A 25,182-nucleotide genomic window follows, 5' to 3' on the forward strand; every position below is an offset into this window, starting at 1 on the left:
GAGAACTTAGGCGAGTACTGGACTGCAGCTAAGTCCCCGAGTGGGAGGATTGCTCTACACTCGGTAGGATTTTTTCAAACTTAGGCGAGTGCCTGACTGCAGCTAAGTCTCTAGATGGGAGAACTTAGGCGAGTACTGGACTGCAGCTAAGCCCCCAAGTGGGAGGATTGCTCTCCACTCGGTAGAATTTTTCAAACTTAGGCGAGTGCCTGACTGCAGCTAAGTCTCTAAGTGGGAGAACTTAGGCGAGTACTGGAGTACAGCTAAGCCCCCGAGTGGGAGGTTTGTTCTCACTCGGTAGGATTTTTGAACACTTAGGCAAGCACTGGGCTGCAACTAAGCCCCCGAGTGGGAGTCTGGCTCTCCACTCGGTAGGATTTTTCAAACTTAGGCGAAATGGATTCGCGGCTAAGTCACCCACTGGGGGATTTCATATGCAAACAAAAGTGACAGCAATTATTGGAACACTCTTGTCTTTGATAAAAATGTACTGCAGAAATTTTTTCCTTATTACATCTCGTCCGAGTGAGAATTCAAGTGTAAAATGGGCAGAGTAGTTCCGCATTCCAAGCTCGTGGCTCGTCGATCCGGCGACCAACGTTGTAGAGATGATATGCTCCGTTGTGGAGGACTCTGGTGATGATGAAGGGGCCTTCCCAAGTAGGAGCAAGTTTGTGTGGTTTCTGCTGATCCACTCGGAGGACCAAATCTCCTTCTTGGAAGGCTCGGCTCTTCACATTTCTGGCATGGAATCGACGCAAGTCTTGCTGATAGATGGTCGATCTGATCATAGCCATTTCCCTCTCCTCCTCTAGGAGGTCGACTGCGTCTTGCCGGGCTTGCTCTGCTTCGTCTTCGTTATAAAGCTCGACTCTGGGGGCGGTGTGAAGTAGATCGCTCGGCAGGACGGCTTTGGCTCCGTAAACCAGAAAGAATGGCGTTCTTCCAGTCGACCGGTTCGGGGTGGTCCTCAGTCCCCACAAAACTGACGGAAGCTCGTCGACCCAAGCGCCTGCTGCGTGCTTGAGATCACGCATCAGTCGAGGCTTCAGTCCTTTGAGAATTAGACCATTTACTCTTTCAGCTTGTCCATTCGACTGGGGATGCGCAACCGACGCGTAGTCAACTCGTGTGCCTTGAGAGGTGCAAAAAGCTCTGAACTTGTCTGAATCGAAGTCTGGCCCATTGTCAGTGATGATGCTATGCGGGACCCCATATCTGAATATCAACTCTCTGACGAAACTGATAGCAGTGCCAGCATCAAGATTTTTGATAGGCTTGGCTTCAATCCATTTGGTAAACTTGTCGACTGCCACAAGCACATGTGTGAATCCGCTCCTGCCTATTCTCAGTGGACCAACCATGTCCAGTCCCCAAACAGCGAAGGGCCAGGCGAGCAGAATGGTCTTCAGAGCTGATGCTGGCTTGTGCGACATGTTGGAGTAGAACTGGCAGCCTTCACACTTGTTGACTATCTCTTTCGCCATTTCGTTTGCCCTGGGCCAGTAAAAACCCGCTCGGTATGCTTTGGCCACAATGTTCCGAGAGGACGCATGGTGACCACAGGTCCCCGAGTGGATATCATCAAGGATTATCTGACCTTCTTCTGGCGTTATGCACTTCTGACCGATTCCAGTCGCGCTTTCTCTATACAACTGTCCTTTTATGACTGTGAAAGCTTTAGATCGACGGACGATCTGTCAAGCCTCTTCTTCGTCCTCTGGAAGTTCTTTCCTCAAGATATAAGCGATGTATGGTATCGTCCAGTCGGGAGTGATAGCCAAGACCTCCATGACTAGGTCGACCACAGCAGGAATTTCGACTTCAGTCGGATCTGTGGCACTTTTCGGTTGCGGGGCTTCTTCTGTGAAAGGATCCTCCTGGACTGACGGCGAGCGGATGTGCTCCAAAAACACATTGCTGGGAATGGCTTCTCTCTTGGAGGCTATCTTTGCTAGATCATCAGCTGCTTGATTTTTCAGTCGGGGGATGTGATGAAGCTCTAACCCCTCGAATTTCTTTTCTAGCTTTCTTACTGCGTTGCAGTAGCCAGTCATAGCTGGGCTTCTGACGTCCCACTCCTTCATCACCTGATTAACCACCAAATCTGAGTCGCCGTAGACCATGAGGCGCCGGACGCCGAGTGAAATGGCCATGCGCAACCCATACAAGAGTGCTTCATATTCTGCTTCATTATTGGAGGAATCGAAGTGAATCTGGAGAACATATCTGAGCTTATATCCTCGGGGGGAGACCAATACTACCCCAGCACCGGAACCATTCAACATCTTAGATCCATCGAAGAACATGGTCCAGTGCTCCAAGTGAACTTGGGTCGGAAGCTGCTGTTCAATCCACTCGGCGACGAAATCTGCAATTGCTTGGGACTTGATAGCCTTCTTTGCTTCAAACTTGATATCTAGGGGAAGGAGTTCAATCGCCCACTTCACCACTCGACCAGTTGCATCTCTGTTGTGCAAAATCTCTGACAGTGGAGCATCGCTGACGACTGTAATGGAATGGTCAGAGAAGTAGTGTGCAACCTTCTTCGTGGTCATGTAAATCCCATATACAAGCTTCTGGTAATGGGGATATCTTTGCTTCGAAGGAGTCAAAACTTCAGACACGTAATATACTGGGCGCTGAACTTTGAAGGCATTTCCTTCTTCTTCCCGTTCGACCGTAAGTACTGTACTGACAACTTGTCCCGTGGCTGCAATGTAAAGCAGCAGAGGCTCTTTACTGATTGGGACAACAAGCACCGGCTGGGTGGAGAGCAGAGCTTTGAGCTCTGCGAACGCTGCATCAGCTTCTGGAGTCCACTCGAACTTGTCAGACTTCTTCATCAGTCGGTAAAGAGGCAACACCTTTTCACCGAGACGAGAAATGAATCGACTTAGAGCGGCCAAGCAACCTGTAAGCTTCTAGACATCGTGTACACGCACAGGGCGCTTCATCTGGAGTATGGTGCCAACTTTCTCGGGATTGGCGTCGATTCCTCGTTCGGAAACGAGGAAACCGAGTAACTTTCCACCTGGAACTCCGAATGTGCACTTTGATGGATTGAGCTTGATATCATATCTCCTGAGGTTAGCAAAGGTCTCGGCAAGGTCAGTCAGTAGGTCGGAACCTTTCTGTGACTTAACCACAATATCATCCATGTATGCTTCTACGTTCCGACTGATCTGAGTGAGCAAACACTTCTGAATCATCCTCATGAACGTGGCTCCAGCATTCTTGAGGCCGAAGGGCATGGTGATGTAACAGAAGCACCCGAATGGGGTGATGAAAGCCGTTTTGATCTCGTCGGGTCCATACAGACGGATCTGATGGTACCCTGAATAAGCATCTAGAAAAGACAAACGCTCACACCCCGCGGTCGAGTCGACTACCTGGTCAATGCGGGGGAGAGGGAAATGATCTTTCGGGCAGGCCCGATTGATATGTTTAAAGTCAATGCACATGCGAAGTGACTTGTCCTTCTTGGGGACCATGACAGCATTGGCGAGCCACTCGGAGTGATAAATCTCTCGGATGAACTCCGTTGCTAAGAGCCGAGCCACCTCCTCGCCGATAGCTTTCCTCTTCTGGACGGTGGACCATCGAAGATGTTCTTTCACAGGCTTGAACTTCGGGTCGACTCGTAGACGGTGCTCAGCCAGCCCCCTGGGAACTCCAGGCATGTCAGAAGGCTTCCATGTGAAGATGTCCCAGTTCTCACGGAGGAACTGGATGAACGCTTCTTCCTATTTGGAGTCGAGCGTTGTTGAGATGTGAGTCGGGGCAGCATCGGGGTCGGTCGAGTGAATGTGGGCTGGCTTTGTTTCACCGGACGACTGAAAAGCAGATTCTGAAGCAGGCTTCTTGGCTCGTAGCAATTCACTCGGATCAGCAGTCTTCTGGTACTCTTGCAGCTCAACAACTGCCATCTGAGCGTCAGCAATCTTTGAGCCTTTCTAAAACACTCTTCTGCCTTCTTCCGATTGCCTGTAACAGTGATCACACCTCTGGGACCAGGCATCTTCAATTTGAGATACACATAACATGGTCGAGCCATGAAGCGTGCGTAAGCTGGCCTGCCCAAAATGGCATGATAAGCACTTTGGAAGTCCACAACCTCGAATGTCAACTTTTCCTTGCGGTAATTCTTTGAATCACCGAAAACCACATCAAGAGCGATCTGGCCGAGTGATTCGGCTTTCTTCCCAGAAATGACTCCGTGGAAGCTCATGTTACTGGTACTGAGCCTGGACATCGGAATGCCCATTCCTTTCAATGTTTCAGCATACAATATGTTCAGGCCACTGCCACCATCCATTAGGACTTTGATCAGTCGAGTGCCTTCGACAACCGGGTCAACCACCAAAGCTTGCCTTCCAGGGGTGGCAATGTGCGTAGGGTGATCAGACTGGTCGAATGTGATGGCAGTCTGAGACCACTTCAGATAACTGGGTGTTGCCGGAGCAACCATATTCACCTCACGGTTAATGACTTTCAGTCGACTTTTGCTTTCGACATCAGCAAAAATCATCAGGGTGGAATTGATTTGGGGGTATCCATCGTCACTATCTTTCTTGTCCTCAACTCTGTCCGACTCTTTTTCCTTATCTTTGGACTGTTTGCCCTGAAACTGCTGGATCAGGAGCCGGCACTGTCGAGTAGTATGCTTTGGGTAAATAAAATTACTCTCTTCATCTTTCTTGGTGTGGATGTGACATGGTAGATCCAAAACATCATTTCCATCTTGATCCTTGACTTTCTTGGGGTTCCAGGGCCCCTTGGGTTTTCCCTTTAATTTTCCCTGGGTTTCGGCCAGGGCCTCCCCAGGAGCGGCTGGCTCGGCCTTCTGCTTCTGCTTCCGAATGGAATTTCCTCCGGTTTCCTGGGCGACTGCTTTCTGCTTGCCACTCCGGAGTCGATCTTCATCTTCTCCGTTAGCGTATTTGGTGGCAATTTCCATCATCCGATTCAGAGACATTTCTCCGGTCCGACCGAACTTCAGGTTCAACTCTCTGTTCTTGACGCCTTCTTTAAAGGCACAAACTGCTATCCGGTACGTTCTCAACTATGTGATGCAAAGTGATCCACCTCTGGATGTAATCCCTCAGAGTTTCACTCGGTTTCTGCATGCAAGACCGCAATTCTGTAAGGCCTGCTGGTCGCTTGCATGTTCCTTCAAAGGTCATGACAAACACTCAAGAGAGATCCTCCCAAGTGTAGATGCTGCTGGGTGCTAACTGATTCAGCCACGCTCTGGCCGAGCCCTCTAACAGGAGAGGCAAATGCTTCATAGCCACCTCATCATTGCCGCCACCAATCTGGACAGCCACTCGGTAGTCCTCGAGCCAAGTGTCAGGCTTAGACTCGCCGGTGAACTTGCTGACTCCAGTCGCCAATCGAAAGTTGGGAGGAATCACTGCGGCCCTGATGGCTCGACTGAAACACTCTGGCCCCGAAACACGCACTCTGCTGCTGGCAGGCGCATCCCTGTCGTGGCCTTCTCGGTGAGCCCTGTTCCTGTCAACCAGACCTTGAACGAGGATGGATCTCGCATCAAAGCCTGGGTCCCTAGGGTCGACTGGAACCCTCCGCCCAACACTATGAGGGTGTCTGTCATCCTGCTGTCGAGGCGCATATGACCCACTCCTCGGGGGAGGGGTTGGCACTCGACGTCTATCAAACCGGTGATCATACTGCTCATTTCTTCTGTACTAATCGTGCCGGTCTTCGCGTCCCTCATGCCTCGGGGGCGATCTTGGGCTGTGAGCCGACTGGACTGTATCCGTTGCAACGGATCGACTGTGGATCCTATTCCGCGACTGAGAAACAGCGGAATTCTGGTTCCCCGCTGCCCGGAGCAACGCTCTGATTTGCAACAAGCCCCTGCCAGCCTCCGACTGGGAGGGCTGAGTCGATTCTGCTATACGGGTCGCGGCTGCCAAATTCTGAACTGGGGTTCGATATACCTGCGTAGGCGGGAAGAGCTGACGTCGACTGGACTCGGGAGCTCGCTGACACGCTCGCTCGTCGAGTGTTCGCTGGAGATTCTCCAGTCGAGTGCGCTCGGCCAAGTTAGCCAAGCGCGCTCCTCCAAGGCCCGGGCCTCGGGGGTTTCTCCGATGATAGGGCTGCGGAGTGCATCCATGTTCCGGCGGCGAAGCTCCTCTCGCTGCAATGACGTGAGAGGTTCGGGGAGATACTCATCGTGGGGATGCGACGGGTCGCCTCCACCCGCGCCTCCATCGGTGCGAGGGAAACCGGGAGGACTGTGTGTTCCATCGACCGCCAGAACCTCAGCCACCGGGTCGCTGCTGCCGCATTCGGATGCGGTCTCCGCGGATCCAGTCGACAGGTCGAACAGGCCGTAGAGGGATTCGTCGGGCTCGATTGCCGCGACTTGTGGGGCTGCCGACTGGCGGGCCACGGCATGCCTCACCCACCTCTGAAGTCTCGACCGGCCGGAGCGCTTGCGCCGGTGGGAGACAGGGCGGGAAGATGACACGGGAGTCGACCGATACTGGGTCGACGGCTGCCGCAGGAGGACGCCACGAACACATGCGCGGAAGTGCGTCGCACCGCGGATGGGGAGGGCGTCGATGTCGAGTGGAGCCTCCTGAAGCCAAGCGGAGTTGTCGGCGACGAACGTGAGTGCGCCGAGACGGATCTCGCGGCCCTCCACCAAATCTCCGCACGAAAACATGATCAAAGGGATCGGAAAAATCGCAACTTCTCCAACTAGGCGCTAAGACTTCTGCCCCACGGTGGGCGCCAACTGTCGTGGTTCTAACTCTGACAGTGATGTAGGGGGGTGTGTATGGAGAGGCTAGATCTTAGCTATTGGGAAGTTGTAAACACACCAAGATGTACGAGTTCAGGCCCTTCGCGGAGGAAGTAACAACCCTACGTCTCGGTGCCCGGAGGCGGTCGATTGGATTATAGGCGTGTGAATAACAGAGGTGCGAACCCTTCATACTGAGGAGGGGGTGGCTTATATAGAGTTCGCCGGCCCTCTCCTGCCCTCAGTGATGCAGGGTTTAAGATACATTTAAGGTTGGGCGTTACTGGTAACGTCCCTAATAAAGTGCTATAATGACCATAAAGACTACTTAATAGCCGACCGTTTGCCTGCGGAGTGACTTTAGGTCTCCTGGCAGTCGAGTGGTTGGCTTCATGGTCGAGTGATAGCTTCTTGGTCGAGTGTCTTTAACCCGTCGAGTGGGATACCTTCAAGTCGATTGAAAGGTGACTTCTTCTAGGGATGTCCTTGGGTAAGGCTCTTTGAACAGGTCCGTGCCCCTACCCTAGCTACATAGCTTCGTCACCCAGCAGCCCTTAACTTTTTTCCTTTTGTTCATGTGTGTAAAAACAGTACGGCTGCTTGCAGAGCAGCTGATTAAGCTGGATGAAACGACCGCTAACTCCTTTTCTTAAGAGAGAGATCTCTTTTTCCTAATCTGCATTTGTCTTGGCCTACGTCATCGACCCTGTCTTGTATGCATGCATCTTAATTTTTGCTCTCCCCGTCTTCTCTTCTGGCTAACCGGCCGGCCGGATCCGTCTCTATAAAAGCCCCCAGTCGTCTCCCATCCTTCTTCCCCATCGCACCTCGCAGCTAGCCGCCCACTCTACTCCCGATCACACAGGTTCTCAATCGACCTTCGCTCGCCCAGCATTATTCTGTGAAGACGATGTCTGGCAGGAGGTCGCGCGGCTCCGTGTCGGAGGAGGAGATCAACGAGCTCATCTCCAGGCTCCAGACCCTGCTCCCCACGACGCGCCGCCGCGGCAGCAGCAGCAGCCAGGTACGACCGACACGACTAGTTTCATCAGTTTGCAGCTAGCACATGCGCTTGCATGTCAGCATGTGTGCAGCTTGACTAAGCTAGCTAGCTAGCTCAGCCAGAGTGCAAAGCTTAATGTGTTTATGGGAGGTTTATGGAAGCGTGCTAATGAACATATCGATCGATGAATGCATGCAGGCGTCGACGACGAAAATGCTCAAGGAGACATGCAGCTACATCAAGAGCCTGCACAGGGAAGTGGACGACCTCAGCGACCGCCTCTCCGACCTCATGTCCACCATGGACAACAACAGCCCCGCCGCCGAGATCATCCGCAGCCTCCTCCGCTAGCTAGCCAGCTACATGGCTACTCATCGTCGTCAACCACACACATCGGCTGATTGTCCTAAGCTAGTTCATCATCTGCGTACATCTCGTGCATGCCTAGCTACTGCATGCTGAGGCCGGCTGGTCTAATTCACTTTGGTAGGGCATCAATCATTAGCTAGGGCCTTCACCTAAGTTCTATAGCTGCTTAATTAGCTCACCCTTGCATGTGGTTTCCTCCCAGTTTCCATCCCTCCGATCCGCCTCTCTCATGTTCTCATCTGCCTGTGTAAACTTGGTTACTTATTTGCAGTCTGGATCGAGTTGTTTCCCCTAGAGACAACCGGCCGACCGCTAGCTACCCGTCCGGTGGTGGTACTGCTAATATACTACTCCTACCCAGTATCAATCACCCATGATTGTATGTACTATGTACTGTCGTCGCTTCGGCTGAATGACTATTGATTAATCCAAACTGATTATGTTATCTGTGCTAAAGCTCCATGAGATCTGCTGTTGTACTCCCTCCAGCCCTTTTTACTTCGTGTATTAGATTTGTCTCAAGTCAAATTTTACAAACTTTGACCAAATTCATATTAAAAATATCAATATTTGCAATAACAAATATATATATATACTATGAAACTACATTACATAATGAATGTGATAATATTGATTTGGCATTGTGAATGTTGATACTTTTTCCTGTAAATTTGGTCAAAGTAGAGATATTTTGACCGGAGACAATACGTATATGCAGACAAAAAGGACCGGAGGGAGTACTGATTATGTTATTAGTAATACGTACACTCATGGTTCATGTGCTCGTTCATTACCCAAGACAGTAACAGACGCAGACGATGGCGAAGCCACCGGACGGCCGTCGTCTCCATCTCGCGTAGTACTGTTGATACTTCAAGTCGAGTCGCTGCTGGTAGGCACAGCACAGGATTACCGGCCGCTCTTTCGCGGAAGCTTCGGCCTCTCTGCAGTTGCACTCATCTCCATCCACCGGTGGTCGCGGGTATGAGAAGAAAGGGATGCCAGACGGTTGATGGCTTATGCCGATCCGGCAGAGGAAATCGACCGGTCGCCGCTCGCTAGCCGACGACGTACGGATCAGCAGTGCGCCAGCCGGCCACTACTACTCTGTCAGTCAGTGCGTCTCCTCTCGTGCATGGCATGGAACGTACGTGCGTGCGCGGCCATGCCGCTCGTCGTTTCGTTCCGTGCATGCATGGGCCACTCGGTCGATCGTACCGCCCGAGACTCGCTCGCGCGTGTCGTGCTAGCCAGTACTACGTACGTAGCCAAGCTAGCCTAGCACGCACGTACGGCCGGCGATGTGTACATGGCGCGCCGGCCGTGGAAAGGAGGCCGGCGATGTGTACAGGCCCATGTGTGCGGTCACCTGGGCGTGTCGTGTCGCCCGGGTGAAAGAGGGGAGAGCGACGGGTCGGGAAAGGGCGCGCAACGACTGCCCCCTTTCCGTCGGTTGGTTGTTGGTGGACTCTACGGCGCGCCTCGCGTTTCCGGCGTCCGTCAGCTATGACCGGCCGGCCGGCGCGCGTACGACGCAAGGACGGTGCGCACGCTGTGCACGGTACCCGGCCGTGTCTTTTAGCCGAGCCAGGGGGACTGCAGGGCGCGCACGGCTTCGGCGGCCTTTCACTCGCCGGTGATCACACGTACTACTACGGTTTAGTACGTACTGATCGGTGTGGTGCTAGAGCTGCGTAGGCCCGGCTGGGGTGGGTTCGTACGATGGACCGGTCGATTTTGTGTAGTAGCCTAGTACTTGTTCGTTTCTTCTCGAGCCACGGTTTGGTCGTATTGCTTTATATATAAAACGGGACGAAAGTCTTTTTCGATTCTTCTCGAGCCACGGTGCTCCTCTTTAGCTTTAAGAATACCAAACTCTTCATAGGGTTGAGAAGCAGCACTGTGAGAAAGCCACTGCTTAATCATGCCATGGGATAAAAACCCGGGTAGCACGCACGTAAACATCGATAACTGTTACACGTGTGGTGTATCGGGTAGTTGTGCCACACGCCTCGTGTGGCATGGACAGAAACCAGCACGCACGACCGCGTCCGGGCGCGCAAAGGCACGGCCCGCACGTTCGGTGGGTGGCAACCCCGCCCGCACGTCCGAGCCAGAGGACCCAGCAGCCCGCACGACCCAGCCGTCCCGGCCTCTGATCGATCCCCAATCCCGACTGCCGCCATCTTCTCCCACCTCCCGAACCCCTACCTCCATCGCCGGCCTTCCCACCGCAAACCACACCCCTTATCTCCCCCACCCCCCTCCCCCCACCCCCACTCTAACAACGCCCTTCAAAGACGACCAGCTAAAAGCAGGTGAATCTCCCGACCTCCCTACTGCTTCTCATTCTTTTTTTGGGCAGAAAATTACAAAATTACAGACGAAGGTGGCAACTAGATCCATCCTACAGGGGTAAAACACTATATTGGTTGTGTGTCTTCACAGTTGCCAAGCAGAATACACTAGATTTGCCATGTACTACGCTAGAGATAACCGTAAGTTCTTAGTAGATTGATGCACATAGTTGGTAAAATGATTGGATGTGTAGGAATCCATAAAAAGGGAGAGAAAATTGAGAAATTTGGAATAATGGGGGGTGTGAAAATTAATTGCCACTGGTGTCTAACGTCAGTTGCCACCTATCATTGTCGTCAACTGCCACCATGTCAACTTATTGCTTGCCATCCTATTGTAAAGGCTGATGCCATCGAATCAAACGGATAGCTAGCACCCAGATTTTAGAAAAGATAGTGGATGTGCATGTCCTACTAGCCATGATATGTTGGTTTCCTACGCATGAAAATGTGATAACACTGACGTGTTAACTTCTACATGCAAGCAGCACAAGGATACATTTTTTGTGAATTGTTGATGTGTTCTTATCCATGCAGTGATTGAGAGCACATTGGCAGAAACGAGACGCGGAAAAGAATGAATCACGAAGATGGCGCTGATACTTGATGTTCTCAAAGACCAGAAACGCCCCCTTGGGATGCATCAGAGTACAGTCAACTCATTTCTGCAGGGCCGTTGCTGCCACTACTAGAACAGTATGCAGGCATTGGTATGATGCGTGATAACAAAAGAAAAGAACATTTGCCATGTTCGCGACGATGAAGATGACATTCTACTTATGTCCTACACTGTCATTTTTTCGCAGGTTCTTATGACCAAACCACACTCACGAGGGCTCCGTGGCAAGTTCAGTCGCAGGGCGCTAACACTGACAAATGTACGGGCAGCCAACTTCAACTAGCTAATATGGCTAATCAAGGTAACGCATACGAAAAAGAACACATACTGGTCTGGACATGAAAAATAAACTTGCAAAGGTTGGCAAAAGACTCACGAGTTATGTCGGGGGAAAACACAGAGCCTTCATGCAGCACGTGGCAGCAGGCAGCACCCATGTACCTGCCATCGACGTCATACACAGGTGAGTCCATAAAAAGTGAAGTTGCAGACGGTGAATTAGCACAAGGAACATAGTTGACAACTGCAGTTGCCATGACTGGACAACTCCAATTGCCATGAATGAATAACTGCAGTTGTCATTCCTGGACAAGTGTTGTTGCCCCTCCCTTGACAACTGAAGTTGCCATGGAGGAACAACTGCAGTTGCCATGCCAGGACAACTGCAGTTGCCATGCCAGCACAAACTGCAGTTGCCATGTATTGACCAACTACTATGATGCTTACAGGTTATTACGGTGGTGGTACCATGGCAAATGTCTCATGGCAAGCTTCACAGATTGCAGATAGAGCACGTCAATTTGGTGTGACAGACCACACAAGATGGGCACATGCAGCACAACAAGGCAAGGAAAAAATTGGACCGCAAAAAGAGCACTACATTTTTTGTGGCAAATAGCACATGACGAAAAAAAGAAGATTGTATCAGTGATGGTGGACAAAAATCAAGAATAAAATGCTAACAAGTGGTTGTGTGCAATGAGTCATATATTGTCTTCGGAAATTTGCCAACTGCTAGAAGCATGTGTGCAGCACTAATGGTTGATCGCATTTGCCTAGTGAGCTCAATCCTAGAATGCAAAGTTTTAATACTAGAACACACTGGTTGCCATGTATTGGTAGCAGTATTTGCCATGTATGCAGGACTGCAGCTGCCATGCATATAGAATCCAAAGTTTTTGTACTAAAAAGGAGTTGGTTGTCGTGCATTGGCAAACAGCAGTTGCCATGTTTGTTGGACTGCAGCTGCCATGACTAGACAACTACAGTTGCCATGCATGTCCACACACAGACTCACGGCTTGCTGTTTGAATGACGTCATGCCAAATCACTTGAAATTGATGTGCTCGTTACAAATAAACATGTTATTCAAGCAAAATCTTACGCTTGTACCTGTTTTTTCTATTACAGGGCCTACAACTACAGTAAACAGCGGCGCGGGGACATCTACTGCGGGGAGCTCTGAGCACACGCAGGACGCATTCCACCAGCCAGCCAACAATCATGCCGCAAACAATGCTGAGTCAGAGTCGGAAATGGCAATCATTCCAGCAATGCCGACAGGCACCCCTTTGAACACAAGCACTGGCAACACTCAAATAGATGAAACTGCCGTCGATACTGAAGTGAATGATGAAACCGATGACGAAGCACAAGGGGATGAAGATGGTGGGCAATCGGAGATCATGGTACCTCAACCACCGTACTTTGGGCAGAGATTTGAATTGTTCGCAGAAGCAAAGGAATTCTACCGGACATATGCAAAGTTCCATGGGTTTGCGGTCAACACTGAATACCATAGGAAAATTAAGAAAACTAACGAGTACAGCAGAGGTGAGATGAGGTGCCACAAGGCACGAAGGAACAAGAAGGGGAAAGGTGTTGCGCCTGTCGTTCCGGAACAAAAAAGAGGTATCATTCTCAAGACCGAATGCCCTGTCCGGTGTAAGCTAAGCGTAGATGGAGCACAGTGGGTGGTCACTGAATATTTTGACTTGCACAACCACAAACTCATAAAGAAGTTCGACCTGGTAAAATTTCTGACCGCCCACAGAGGATTCACCCCCCTCGAGAAGAAATTCATAAAGCTCCTACATGATTGTAATGTCGGTCCATCAAGAATGGTCCAGATACTATCACTCATCCACAGTAAAAACGGGACTCTGAGTAGCATGCCCTACATACCAGCTAACGTCACAAACCTAAAGGCAAAGTACCGTAGAGAGAGCAAGTTGGCTGACATAAAGGCCACAATGGCCTACTTCGATGAGAAACCGAAGGAAGATCCAGATTTCTTCTACAGGATAAGGTTGGACGATGAGGACCGTGTCAGGAACATGTATTGGGTGGATGGTGCTGCAAGGAGAGCCTACAAACATTTCCGAGATTGCATTTCATTCGATGCGACGTATCTCACTAATATGTACAAGATGCCATGCACTCCATTCATAGGAATAAATAACCACAATCAGTCGTTGCAGTTCGGATGCGGGCTCGTTCGGAACGAAGACACAGATGGGTACGTTTGGCTGTTCAAGACCTTCTTGGAGTGCATGGATGGACTTGCTCCGATGAACATAATAATAGACCAGGATTTTAGCATGCGTGCAGGCATAGATGAGGTCTTTCCGTTGGCAGTGCACAGGCACTGCAGGTGGCACATTATAAAGAAGGCTGAGGAGATGCTAGACCGTTCTTTGCTGACCGTCCAGAGCTGCACAAGGCATTCGAGCTGTGCGTGGACCACAGCTTGACGGTGGAGGAGTTTGAAAGGAGCTGGATGGCCATGATTGAAACATATCAAGTCCCAGACAACGAGACTCTTGCTAGCTTGTGGGAGAAGCAAATGTACTGGGTGCCTGCCTACTTCATGCAGTGCTTCTTCTCGTTTTTGCAGACTATGCAGCGCAGCGAGGGGTTCAATGCTGTTTTGAAGCGGTACGTGGGCCCTGGCAACTCATTGCTACAGTTTACCAAGCAGTACACAGCTTTGCAACAAAAAATACTGGGATCTGATCTACAGCAAGAAGTGAACACCGCACTAAAGCAGCCAAAAATGCTAACGTATTTACCAATGGAGAGGCAAATGAGCAAGATATACACCAACAAGATCTTTAACAAGTAAGTCAGTTGCGTTACAGTCTTATTTGCGCAAAGCACGAATGCAGTAGGTGCCATATAGAATGCAATGCAGTTGCCATGATATGTGGTTGCCATGTTTAATGAAATACTGTTTGCCATACTTACTCAGCTGCAGTTGCCATGTTCAATGAAAATTCTATTTGCCATGCTTACCCGGATGCAGTTTCCATGTTCAATGAAAATGCAGTTGCCATGTTTTAATGCATTGTACTTCCATTGGGCATGTTGGTATGGAAATGCCAATGTCAACTGAAAATTGTTATGTTGTTGCCATATCTATGTTGGGGAACGCAGTAATTTCAAAAAATTTCCTACGCACACGCAAGATCATGGTGATGCACAACAACGAGAGGGGAGAGTGTTGTCTACGTACCCACGCAGACCGACTGCGGAAGCGATCACACAACGTAGAGGAAGTAGTCGTACGTCTTCCTGATCCGACCGATCCAAGCACCGTTACTCCGGCACCTCTGAGTTCTTAGCACACGTACATCTCGATGACGATCCCCGGGCTCCGATCCAGCAAAGCGTCGGGGAAGAGTTCCGTCAGCACGACGGCGTGGTGACGATCTTGATGTACTACCGTCGCAGGGCTTCGCCTAAGCACCGCTACAATATGATCGAGGTGGAATATGGTGGAAGGGGGCACCGCACACGGCTAAGGAACGATCTCAATGATCAACTTGTGTGTCTAGAGGTGCCCCTGCCTCCGTATATAAAGGAGCCAAGGGGGAAGGGGTGCGGCCAGCCCTATGGAGGCGCAGGAGGAGTCCTACTCCTGCCGGAAGTAGGACTCCCCCCCCCCCCAATCCTAATTGGAATAGGATTCCCCGAGGGGGAAAGAGAGAGAGGGGGGGCGGCCACCTCTCCTAGTCCTAATAGGACTAGGGGAGGGGGGAGGCACGCAGCCCACCCTGGGCTGCCCCTTTCACCTTTCCACTAAAGCCCACTAAGGCCCATATGGCTCCCGCGGGGTTCCGGTAACCTCCCGGTACTCCGGTAAAATCCCGATTTCACCCGGAACACTTTCGATATCCAAACATAGGCTTCCAATATATCAATCTTTACGTCTCGACCATTTCGAGACTCCTCGTCATGTCCATGATCACATCCGGGACTCCGAACAACCTTCGGTACATCAAAATGCATAAACTCATAGTAACTGTCATCGTAACGTTAAGCGTGCAGACCCTACGGTTCGAGAACAATGTAGACATGACCGAGACACGTCTCCGGTCAATAACCAATAGCGGGACTTGGATGCCCATATTGGCTCCTACATATTCTACGAAGATCTTTATCGGTCAGACCGCATAACAACATACGTTGTTCCCTTTGTCATCGGTATGTTACTTGCCCGAGATTCGATCGTCGATATCCAATACCTAGTTCAATCTCGTTACCGGCAAGTCTCTTTACTCGTTCTGTAATACATCATCTCACAACTAACATCTTAGTTGCAATGCTTGCAAGGCTTATGTGATGTGCATTACCGAGAGGGCCTAGAGATACCTCTCCGACAATCGGAGTGACAAATCCTAATCTCGAAATACGCCAACCCAACATCTACCTTTGGAGACACCTGTAATGCTCCTTTATAATCACCCAGTTACGTTGTGACGTTTGGTAGCACCCAAAGTGTTCCTCCGGTAAACGGGAGTTGCATAATCTCATAGTTATAGGAACATGTATAAGTCATGAAGAAAGCAATAGCAACATACTAAACGATCGGGTGCTAAGCTAATGGAATGGGTCATATCAATCAGATCATTCAACTAATGATGTGACCTCGTTAATCAAATAACAACTCTTTGTTCATGGTTAGGAAACTTAACCATCTTTGATTAACGAGCTAGTCAAGTAGAGGCATACTAGTGACTTTCTGTTTGTCTATGTATTCACACATGTACTATGTTTCCGGTTAATACAATTCTAGCATGAATAATAAACATTTATCATGATATAAGGAAATAAATAATAACTTTTATTATTGCCTCTAGGGCATATTTCCTTCAGTCTCCCACTTGCACTAGAGTCAATAATCTAGATTACACTGTAATGATCCTAACACCCATGGAGTCTTGGTGTTGATCATGTTTTGCTCGTGGAAGAGGCTTAGTCAACGGGTCTGCAACATTCAGATCCGTATGTATCTTGCAAATCTCTATGTCTCCCACCTGGACTAGATCCCGGATGGAATTGAAGCGTCTTTTGATGTCTTTGGTCCTCTTGTGAAATCTGGATTCCTTTGCCAAGGCAATTGCACCAGTATTGTCACAAAAGATTTTCGTTGGACCCGATGCACTAGGTATGACACCTAGATCGGATATGAACTCCTTCATCCAGACTCCTTCGTTCGCTGCTTCCGAAGCAGCTATGTACTCCGCTTCACATGTAGATCCCGCTACGACGCTTTGTTTAGAACTGCACCAACTGACAGCTCCACCGTTTAATGTAAAGACGTATCCGGTTTGCGATTTAGAATCGTCCGGATCAGTGTCAAAGCTTGCATCAATGTAACCTTTTACGGTGAGCTCTTTGTCACCTCCATATACGAGAAACATATCCTTAGTCCTTTTCAGGTATTTCAGGATGTTCTTGACCGCTGTCCAGTGATCCACTCCTGGATTACTTTGGTACCTCCCTGCTAAACTTATAGCAAGGCACACATCAGGTCTGGTACACAGCATTGCATACATGATAGAGCCTATGGCTGAAGCATAGGGAACATCTTTCATTATCTCTCTATCTTCTGCAGTGGTCGGGCTTTGAGTCTTACTCAATCTCACACCTTGTAACACAGGCAAGAACCCTTTCTTTGCTTGATCCATTTTGAACTTCTTCAAAATCTTGTCAAGGTATGTGCTTTGTGAAAGTCCAATTAAGCGTCTTGACCTATCTCTATAGATCTTTATGCCTAATATGTAAGCAGCTTCTCCGAGGTCTTTCATAGAAAAACTCTTATTCAAGTATCCCTTTATGCTATCCAGAAATTCTATATCATTTCCAATCAGTAATATGTCATCCACATATAATATCAGAAATGCTACAGAGCTCCCACTCACTTTCTTGTAAATACAGGCTTCTCCAAAAGTCTGTATAAAACCAAATGCTTTGATCACACTATCAAAGCGTTTATTCCAACTTCGAGAGGCTTGCACCAGTCCATAAATGGATCGCTGGAGCTTGCACACTTTGTTAGCTCCCTTTGGATCGACAAAACTTTCCTGTTGCATCATATACAACTCTTCTTCCAGAAATCCATTCAGGAATGCAGTTTTGACATCTATCTGCCAAATTTCATAATCATAAAATGCGGCAATTGCTAACATGATTCGGACAGACTTAAGCATCACTACGGGTGAGAAGGTCTCATCGTAGTCAACCCCTTGAACTTGTCGAAAACCTTTTGTGACAAGTCGAGCTTTGTAGACAGTAATATTACCATCAGCGTCAGTCTTCTTCTTGAAGATCCATTTATTTTCAATTGCTTGCCGATCATCGGGCAAGTCAACCAAAGTCCATACTTTGTTCTCATACATGGATCCCATCTCAGATTTCATGGCTTCAAGCCATTTTGCGGAATCTGGGCTCACCATCGCTTCTTCATAGTTCGTAGGTTCATCATGATCTAGTAGCATGACTTCCAGAACAGGATTACCGTACCACTCTGGTGCGGATCTCACTCTGGTTGATCTACGAGGTTCAGTAGTATCTTGATCTAAAGTTTCATGATCATCATCATTAGCTTCCTCACTTATTGGTGTAGGTGTTGCAGAAACAGTTTTCTGCGATGTACTACTTTCCAATAAGGGAGTAGGTACAGTTACCTCGTCAAGTTCTACTTTCCTCCCACTCACTTCTTTCGAGAGAAACTCCTTCTCTAGAAAGTTTCCGAATTTAGCAACAAAAGTCTTGCCTTCGGATCTGTGATAGAAGGTGTATCCAATAGTTTCCTTTGGATATCCTATGAAGACACATTTCTCCGATTTGGGTTCGAGCTTATCAGGTTAAAGCTTTTTCACATAAGCATCGCAGCCCCAAACTTTCAGAAACGACAACTTTGGTTTCTTGCCAAACCATAGTTCATAAGGCATCGTCTCAACGGATTTTGATGGTGCCCTATTTAACATGAATGCGGCCGTCTCTAGAGCGTATCCCCAAAATGATAGCGGTAAATCAGTAAGAGACATCATAGATCGCACCATATCTAGTAAAGTACGATTACGACGTTCGGACACACCATTACGCTGTGGTGTTCCGGGTGGCGTGAGTTGCGAAACTATTCCACAATTTTTTCAAATGTACACCAAACTCGTAACTCAAATATTCTCCTCCACGATCAGATCGTAGAAACTTTATTTTCTTGTTACGATGATTTTCCACTTCACTCTGAAATTCTTTAAACTTTTCAAATGTTTCAGACTTATGTTTCATTAAGTAGATATACCCATATCTGCTTAAACCATCTGTGAAGGTGAGAAAATAACGATATCCGCCATGAGCCTCAATATTCATCGGACCACATACATCTGTATGTATGATTTCCAACAAATCTGTTGCTCTCTCCATAGTACCGGAGAACGATGTTTTAGTCATCTTGCCCATGAGGCACGGTTCACAAGTACCAAGCGATTCATAATCAAGTGGTTCCAAAAGCCCATCAGTATGGAGTTTCTTCATGCGCTTTATACTGATATGACCTAAACGGCTGTGCCACAAATAAGTTGCACCATCATTATCAACTCTGCATCTTTTGGCTTCAACATTATGAATATGTGTATCACTACTCTCGATATTTAATAAGAATAGACCACTCTTCAAGGGTGCGTGACCATAAAAGATATTACTCATATAAATAGAACAACCATTATTCTCTGATAAATGAATAACTGTCTCGCATTAAACAAGATCCAGATATAATGTTCATGCTCAACGCTGGCACCAAATAACAATTATTTAGGTCTAATATTAATCCCGAAGGTAGATGTAGAGGTAGCGTGCCGACCGCGATCACATCGACTTTGGAACCGTTTCCCACGCGCATCGTCACCTCGTCCTTAGCCAATCTTCGCTTAATCCGTAGCCCCTGTTTCGAGTTGTAAATATTAGCAACGGAACTAGTATCAAATACCCAGGTGCTACTGCGAGCATTAGTAAGGTACACATCAATAACATGTATATCACATATACCTTTGTTCACCTTGCCATCCTTCTTATCCGCCAAATACTTGGGGCAGTTCCGCTTCCAGTGACTAGTCTGCTTGCAGTAGAAGCACTCAGTTTCAGGCTTAGGTCCAGACTTGGGTTTCTTCTCTTGAGCAGCAACTTGCTTGCCGTTCTTCTTGAAGTTCCCCTTCTTCTTCCCTTTGCCCTTTTTCTTGAAACTAGTGGTCTTGTTGACCATCAACACTTGATGATCCTTCTTGATTTCTACCTCCGCAGCTTTCAGCATTGCGAAGAGCTCGGGAATAGTCTTGTTCATCCCTTGCATATTATAGTTCATCACGAAGCTCTTGTAGCTTGGTGGCAGTGATTGGAGAATTCTGTCAATGACGCAATCATCTAAAAGATTAACTCCCAATTGAATCAAGTGATTATTATACCCAGACATTTTGAGTATATGCTCACTGACAGAACTGTTCTCCTCCATCTTGCAGCTATAGAACTTATTGGAGACTTCATATCTCTCAGTCCGGGCATTTGCTTGAAATATTAACTTCAACTCCTGAAACATCTCATATGCTCCATGACGTTCAAAACGTCGTTGAAGTCCCGATTCTAAGCCGTAAAGCATGGCACACTGAACTATCGAGTAGTCATCAGCTTTGCTCTGCCAGACGTTCATAACATCCGGTGTTGCTCCAGCAGCAGGCCTGGCACCTAGCGGTGCTTCCAGGACGTAATTCTTCTAAGCAGCAATGAGGATAATCCTCAAGTTACGGACCCAGTCCGTGTAATTGCTACCATCATCTTTCAACTTTGCTTTCTCAAGGAACGCATTAAAATTCAACGGAACAACAGCACGAGCCATCTATGTACAATCAACATAAACAAGCAAGATACTATCAGGTACTAAGTTCATGATAAATTTAAGTTCAATTAATCATATTACTTAAGAACTCCCACTTAGATAGACATCCCTCTAATCCTCTAAGTGATTACGTGATCCAAATCAACTAAACCATGTCCGATCATCACGTGAGATGGAGTAGTTTCATCGGTGAACATCATTATGTTGATCATATCTACTATATGATTCACGCTCGACCTTTCGGTCTCCGTGTACCGAGGCCATATCTGTATATGCTTGGCTCGTCAAGTATAACCTGAGTATTCCTCGTGTGCAACTGTTTTGCACCCGTTGTATTTGAACGTAGAGCCTATCACACCCGATCATGACGTGGTGTCTCAGCACGAAGAACTTTCGCAATGGTGCATACTCGGGGAGAACACTTCTTGATAATTTAGTGAGATATCATCTTATAATGCTACCGTCAATCAAAGCAAGATAAGATGCATAAAAAGATAAACATCACATGCAATCAATATAAGTGATATGATATGGCCATCATCATCTTGTGCCTGTGATCTCCATCTTTGAAGCACCGTCATGATCACCATCGTCACCGGCGCGACACCTTGATCTTCATCGTGGCATCGTTGTCATCTTGCCAATCTTATGCTTCCACGACTATCACTACCGCTTAGTAATAAAGTAAAGCATTACATCGCGATTGCATTGCATACAATAAAGCGACAACCATATGGCTCCTATCAGTTGCCGATAACTCGGTTACAAAACATGATCATCTCATACAATAAAATTTAGCATCATGCCTTGACCATATCACATCACAACATGCCCTGCAAAAACAAGTTAGACGTCTTCTACTTTGTTGTTGCAAGTTTTACGTGGCTGCTACGGGCTTAAGCAAGAACCAATCTCACCTACGCATCAAAACCACAACGATAGTTTGTCAAATAGACTCCGTTTTAACTTTCGCAAGGACCGGGCGTAGCCACACTTGGTTCAACTAAAGTTGGAGAGACAGTCGCCCGCAAGCCACCTGTGTGCAAAGCACGTCGGGGGAACCGGTCTCGCGTAAGCGTACGCGTAATGTTGGTCCGGGTCGTCTCGTCCAACAATACCGCCGAACCAAAGTATGACATGCTGGTAGGCAGTGTGACTTGTATCGCCCACAACTCACTTGTGTTCTACTCGTGCAAATAACATCAAACCATAAAACCTAGGCTCGGATGCCACTGTTGGGGAACGCAGTAATTTCAAAAAAATTCCTACGCACACGCAAGATCATGGTGATGCACAGCAACGAGAGGGGAGAGTGTTGTCTATGTACCCACGCAGACCGACTGCTGAAGCGATCACACAACGTAGAGGAAGTAGTCGTACGTCTTCCCGATCCGACCGATCCAAGCACCGTTACTCCGGCACCTCCGAGTTCTTAGCACACGTACAGCTCGATGACGATCCCCGGGCTCCGATCCAGCAAAGCGTCGGGGAAGAGTTCCGTCAGCACGACGGCGTGGTGACGATCTTGATGTACTACCGTCGCAGGGCTTCGCCTAAGCACCGCTACAATATGATCGAGGTGGAATATGGTGGAAGGGGGCACCACACATGGCTAAGGAACAATCTCAATGATCAACTTGTGTGTCTAGAGGTGCCCCCTGCCTCCGTATATAAAGGAGCCAAGGGGGAGGGGTGCGGCCAGCCCTATGGAGGCGCAGGAGGAGTCCTACTCCTACCGGGAGTAGGACTCCCCCCCCCCCCCAATCCTAATTGGAATAGGATTCCCCGAGGGGGAAAGAGAGAGAGGGGGGCCGACCACCTCTCCTAGTCCTAATAGGACTAGGGGAGGGGGGAGGCGCGCAGCCCACCCTGGGCTGCCCCTTTCACCTTTCCACTAAAGCCCACTAAGGCCCATATGGTTCCCGGGGGGTTCCGGTAACCTCCCGGTACTCCGGTAAAATCCCGATTTCACCCGGAACACTTCTGATATCCAAACATAGGCTTCCAATATATCAATCTTTACGTCTCGACCATTTCGAGACTCCTCGTCATGTTCGTGATCACATCCGGGACTCCGAACAACCTTCAGTACATCAAAATGCATAAACTCATAGTAACTGTCATCGTAACGTTAAGCGTGCGGACCCTACGGTTCGAGAACAATGTAGACATGACCGAGACACGTCTCCGGTCAATAACCAATAGCGGGACCTGGATGCCCATATTGGCTCCTGCATATTCTACGAAGATCTTTATCGGTCAGACCGCATAACAACATACGTTGTTCCCTTTGTCATCGGTATGTTACTTGCCCGAGATTCGATCGTCGGTATCCAATACCTAGTTCAATCTCGTTACCGGCAAGTCTCTTTACTCGTTCCGTAATACATCATCTCACAACTAACATCTTAGTTGCAATGCTTGCAAGGCTTATGTGATGTGCATTACCGAGAGGGCCTAGAGATACCTCTCCGACAATCGGAGTGACAAATCCTAATCTCGAAATACGCCAATCCAACATCTACCTTTGGAGACACCTGTAATGCTCCTTTATAATCACCCAGTTACGTTGTGACGTTTGGTAGCACCCAAAGTGTTCCTCCGGTAAACGGGAGTTGCATAATCTCATAGTTATAGGAACATATATAAGTCATGAAGAAAGCAATAGCAACATACTAAACGATCGGGTGCTAAGCTAATGGAATGGGTCATGTCAATCAGATCATTCAACTAATGATGTGACCTCGTTAATCAAATAACAACTCTTTGTTCATGGTTAGGAAACTTAACCATCTTTGATTAACGAGCTAGTCAAGTAGAGGCATACTAGTGACTTTCTGTTTGTCTATGTATTCACACATGTACTATGTTTCCGGTTAATACAATTCTAGCATGAATAATAAACATTTATCATGATATAAGGAAATAAATAATAACTTTTATTATTGCCTCTAGGGCATATTTCCTTCGATCTACTGAAATGCAATTGTCGTGTTTGTTAAAATGCAACTGCCATGTTTGCTGAAATGCAATTGCCATTGTTTACTCAACTGTAGTTGCCATTGTTTAATAAAGTGCAGTTGCCATGTTTTATGCATTGTGCTTCCGTTGGGAATGTTGGTGTGGAAATGACGATGCCCAGCTGAAAAATGTTATGCAGTTGCCATGTTTAATGTACTGCAGTTGCCATGTCTAATGTACTACAGTTGCCATGTCTAATGTACTACAGTTGCCATGTCTTATGTACTATATTTGCCATGTTCAAGGTGATATGTTTGCCATGTTCAATGTACTATAATTGCCATGTTCAAACAAAAAATGTATTTCTATTTCCATGACAACATAAGGTGCTACAGAAAAAGAGCGCACGATAGTTTAACAGAAAACACATAAAACTTGCAGATTGCAGGAAGAAATAAAGCGTGCCAGCATGTTCACGGCTTTCTAGGTGGACGAACATACATTCAAGGTGTGTTCTATTTTGGGCATGTCAGATTCAGAACCCGAAGACCCGGACAAAGAAAGGAACTACTTCGTGAAAGTCTCAATCGGCCAAGGCGAATACTACTGCCAATGCTGCAAGTTTGAACGGGACGACATTGTGTGCTGTCACATACTAAAAGTAATGGACATGAACGCTGTGACACGGATGCCCCGCCATTTCATAAGGCGGCGATGGACTTGGGATGCTGACGACGCATTGGCACCGTAGATAACAAACGCAGTTCTGGCTGTGCATGATGAGAGACCTGAGTCAACCATGGAAGCCGTGAGGCACGTTGTGCTGACAAAGAACTATGCTGAGCTAATTGATGAAGCGTGCAAGAATGATGAGACAGCGAGAGTCGCAGAAAAACACAGGAAGGCTCTGAAAAAAGAGCTTGATGAGATCAAGAAGAGGAAAGCTGAGGAAGCCTTACACAGGTTCCCTCACACATCAAGTGTGCCTTTGTTCACGGGGCCATCATCTGAAAACTCGGAGATAGGATCTGGAACAACAAGCACACAAACCCAGGTTAGGAACCCGCCCCGTTCCATCACAAAGGGGCGTCCAAAAGAGATAAGGTACAAATCGGGATTGGAGATTCAAGCAAAACACAAGAAAATGAAGAAAGGGACGGGCAATCCGTAAGCAAAATTGGGGCGTTGTGACATGGTCCTTGGGGACATTTTATTTTGTAGCCTAGATGTTGTGAATTTTGTCTAGAAATGGGAGACTGACTCTTGAGGGGCATCAGAAGTTGTAGGAAAAATGCATTGAATGGGTAACTACAGTTGCCATATTGTGTGTGCTTGATCTGCCATGTTATATGTTTTTAATCTGCCATGCTATTTTATACTAAATATGTCATGATATTTTATACTGAATCTATCATGGTAAATATACTGGGTCCACCATCTTGTTTATGCTGAATCTGCCTTGTTCTTTATACTGAATCTGCCCTGTTAGCTGTACTGAAAAATGCCATGTTATTTGTAATGACTCTACATCGCGTATATTTTCATGATAATTCGACATGCTTTAGTCACACATGCTGTGTTGTGTGCAATATATGGAAAACAAAACTTGAAAAAGCGTAACGTGCATCAACCGCAGAAAAGGTTACAGCTACATGATCAAAACTACCATGGTAGCCAGTGCAGTTAGCAATGAAAAAGAAGAAGCAAAACAGCCAAAATGAAAAAACAACGATGACTTTTAATAACCATGTCTGATGAACTACAGTTGCCATGTTTTAGAACATAGCGCACGCATTCGAAGCAGCAACCTGGTGGTGCAAAAACGATGAAACCACAAATAATAATGATAAACATAAAACGTGTCTACTAACACGCCTGAAATAGGTTCACATCCACATGAAATATTACAGAAAATATTCA

The 25,182-nt window shown here is 47.7% G+C and overlaps 1 protein-coding gene across 1 annotated transcript; it reads left to right on the plus strand.

Moving 5' to 3' along the window:
- The first annotated feature begins 7,607 nt into the window (after window positions 1-7,607).
- LOC119330469 (transcription factor ILI5-like) lies at window positions 7,608-8,595 on the plus strand. Its single transcript, XM_037603574.1, has 2 exons — window positions 7,608-7,802; window positions 7,980-8,595. The coding sequence occupies exons 1-2, from the start codon at window positions 7,689-7,691 to the stop codon at window positions 8,130-8,132; spliced, it is 267 nt and encodes an 88-aa protein (XP_037459471.1). The 5' UTR covers window positions 7,608-7,688; the 3' UTR covers window positions 8,133-8,595.
- Window positions 8,596-25,182: the final 16,587 nt, after the last annotated feature.

This window comes from Triticum dicoccoides, chromosome 7A (genome assembly GCF_002162155.2).
Source record: "Triticum dicoccoides isolate Atlit2015 ecotype Zavitan chromosome 7A, WEW_v2.0, whole genome shotgun sequence".
NCBI lineage: Eukaryota > Viridiplantae > Streptophyta > Magnoliopsida > Poales > Poaceae > Triticum > Triticum dicoccoides.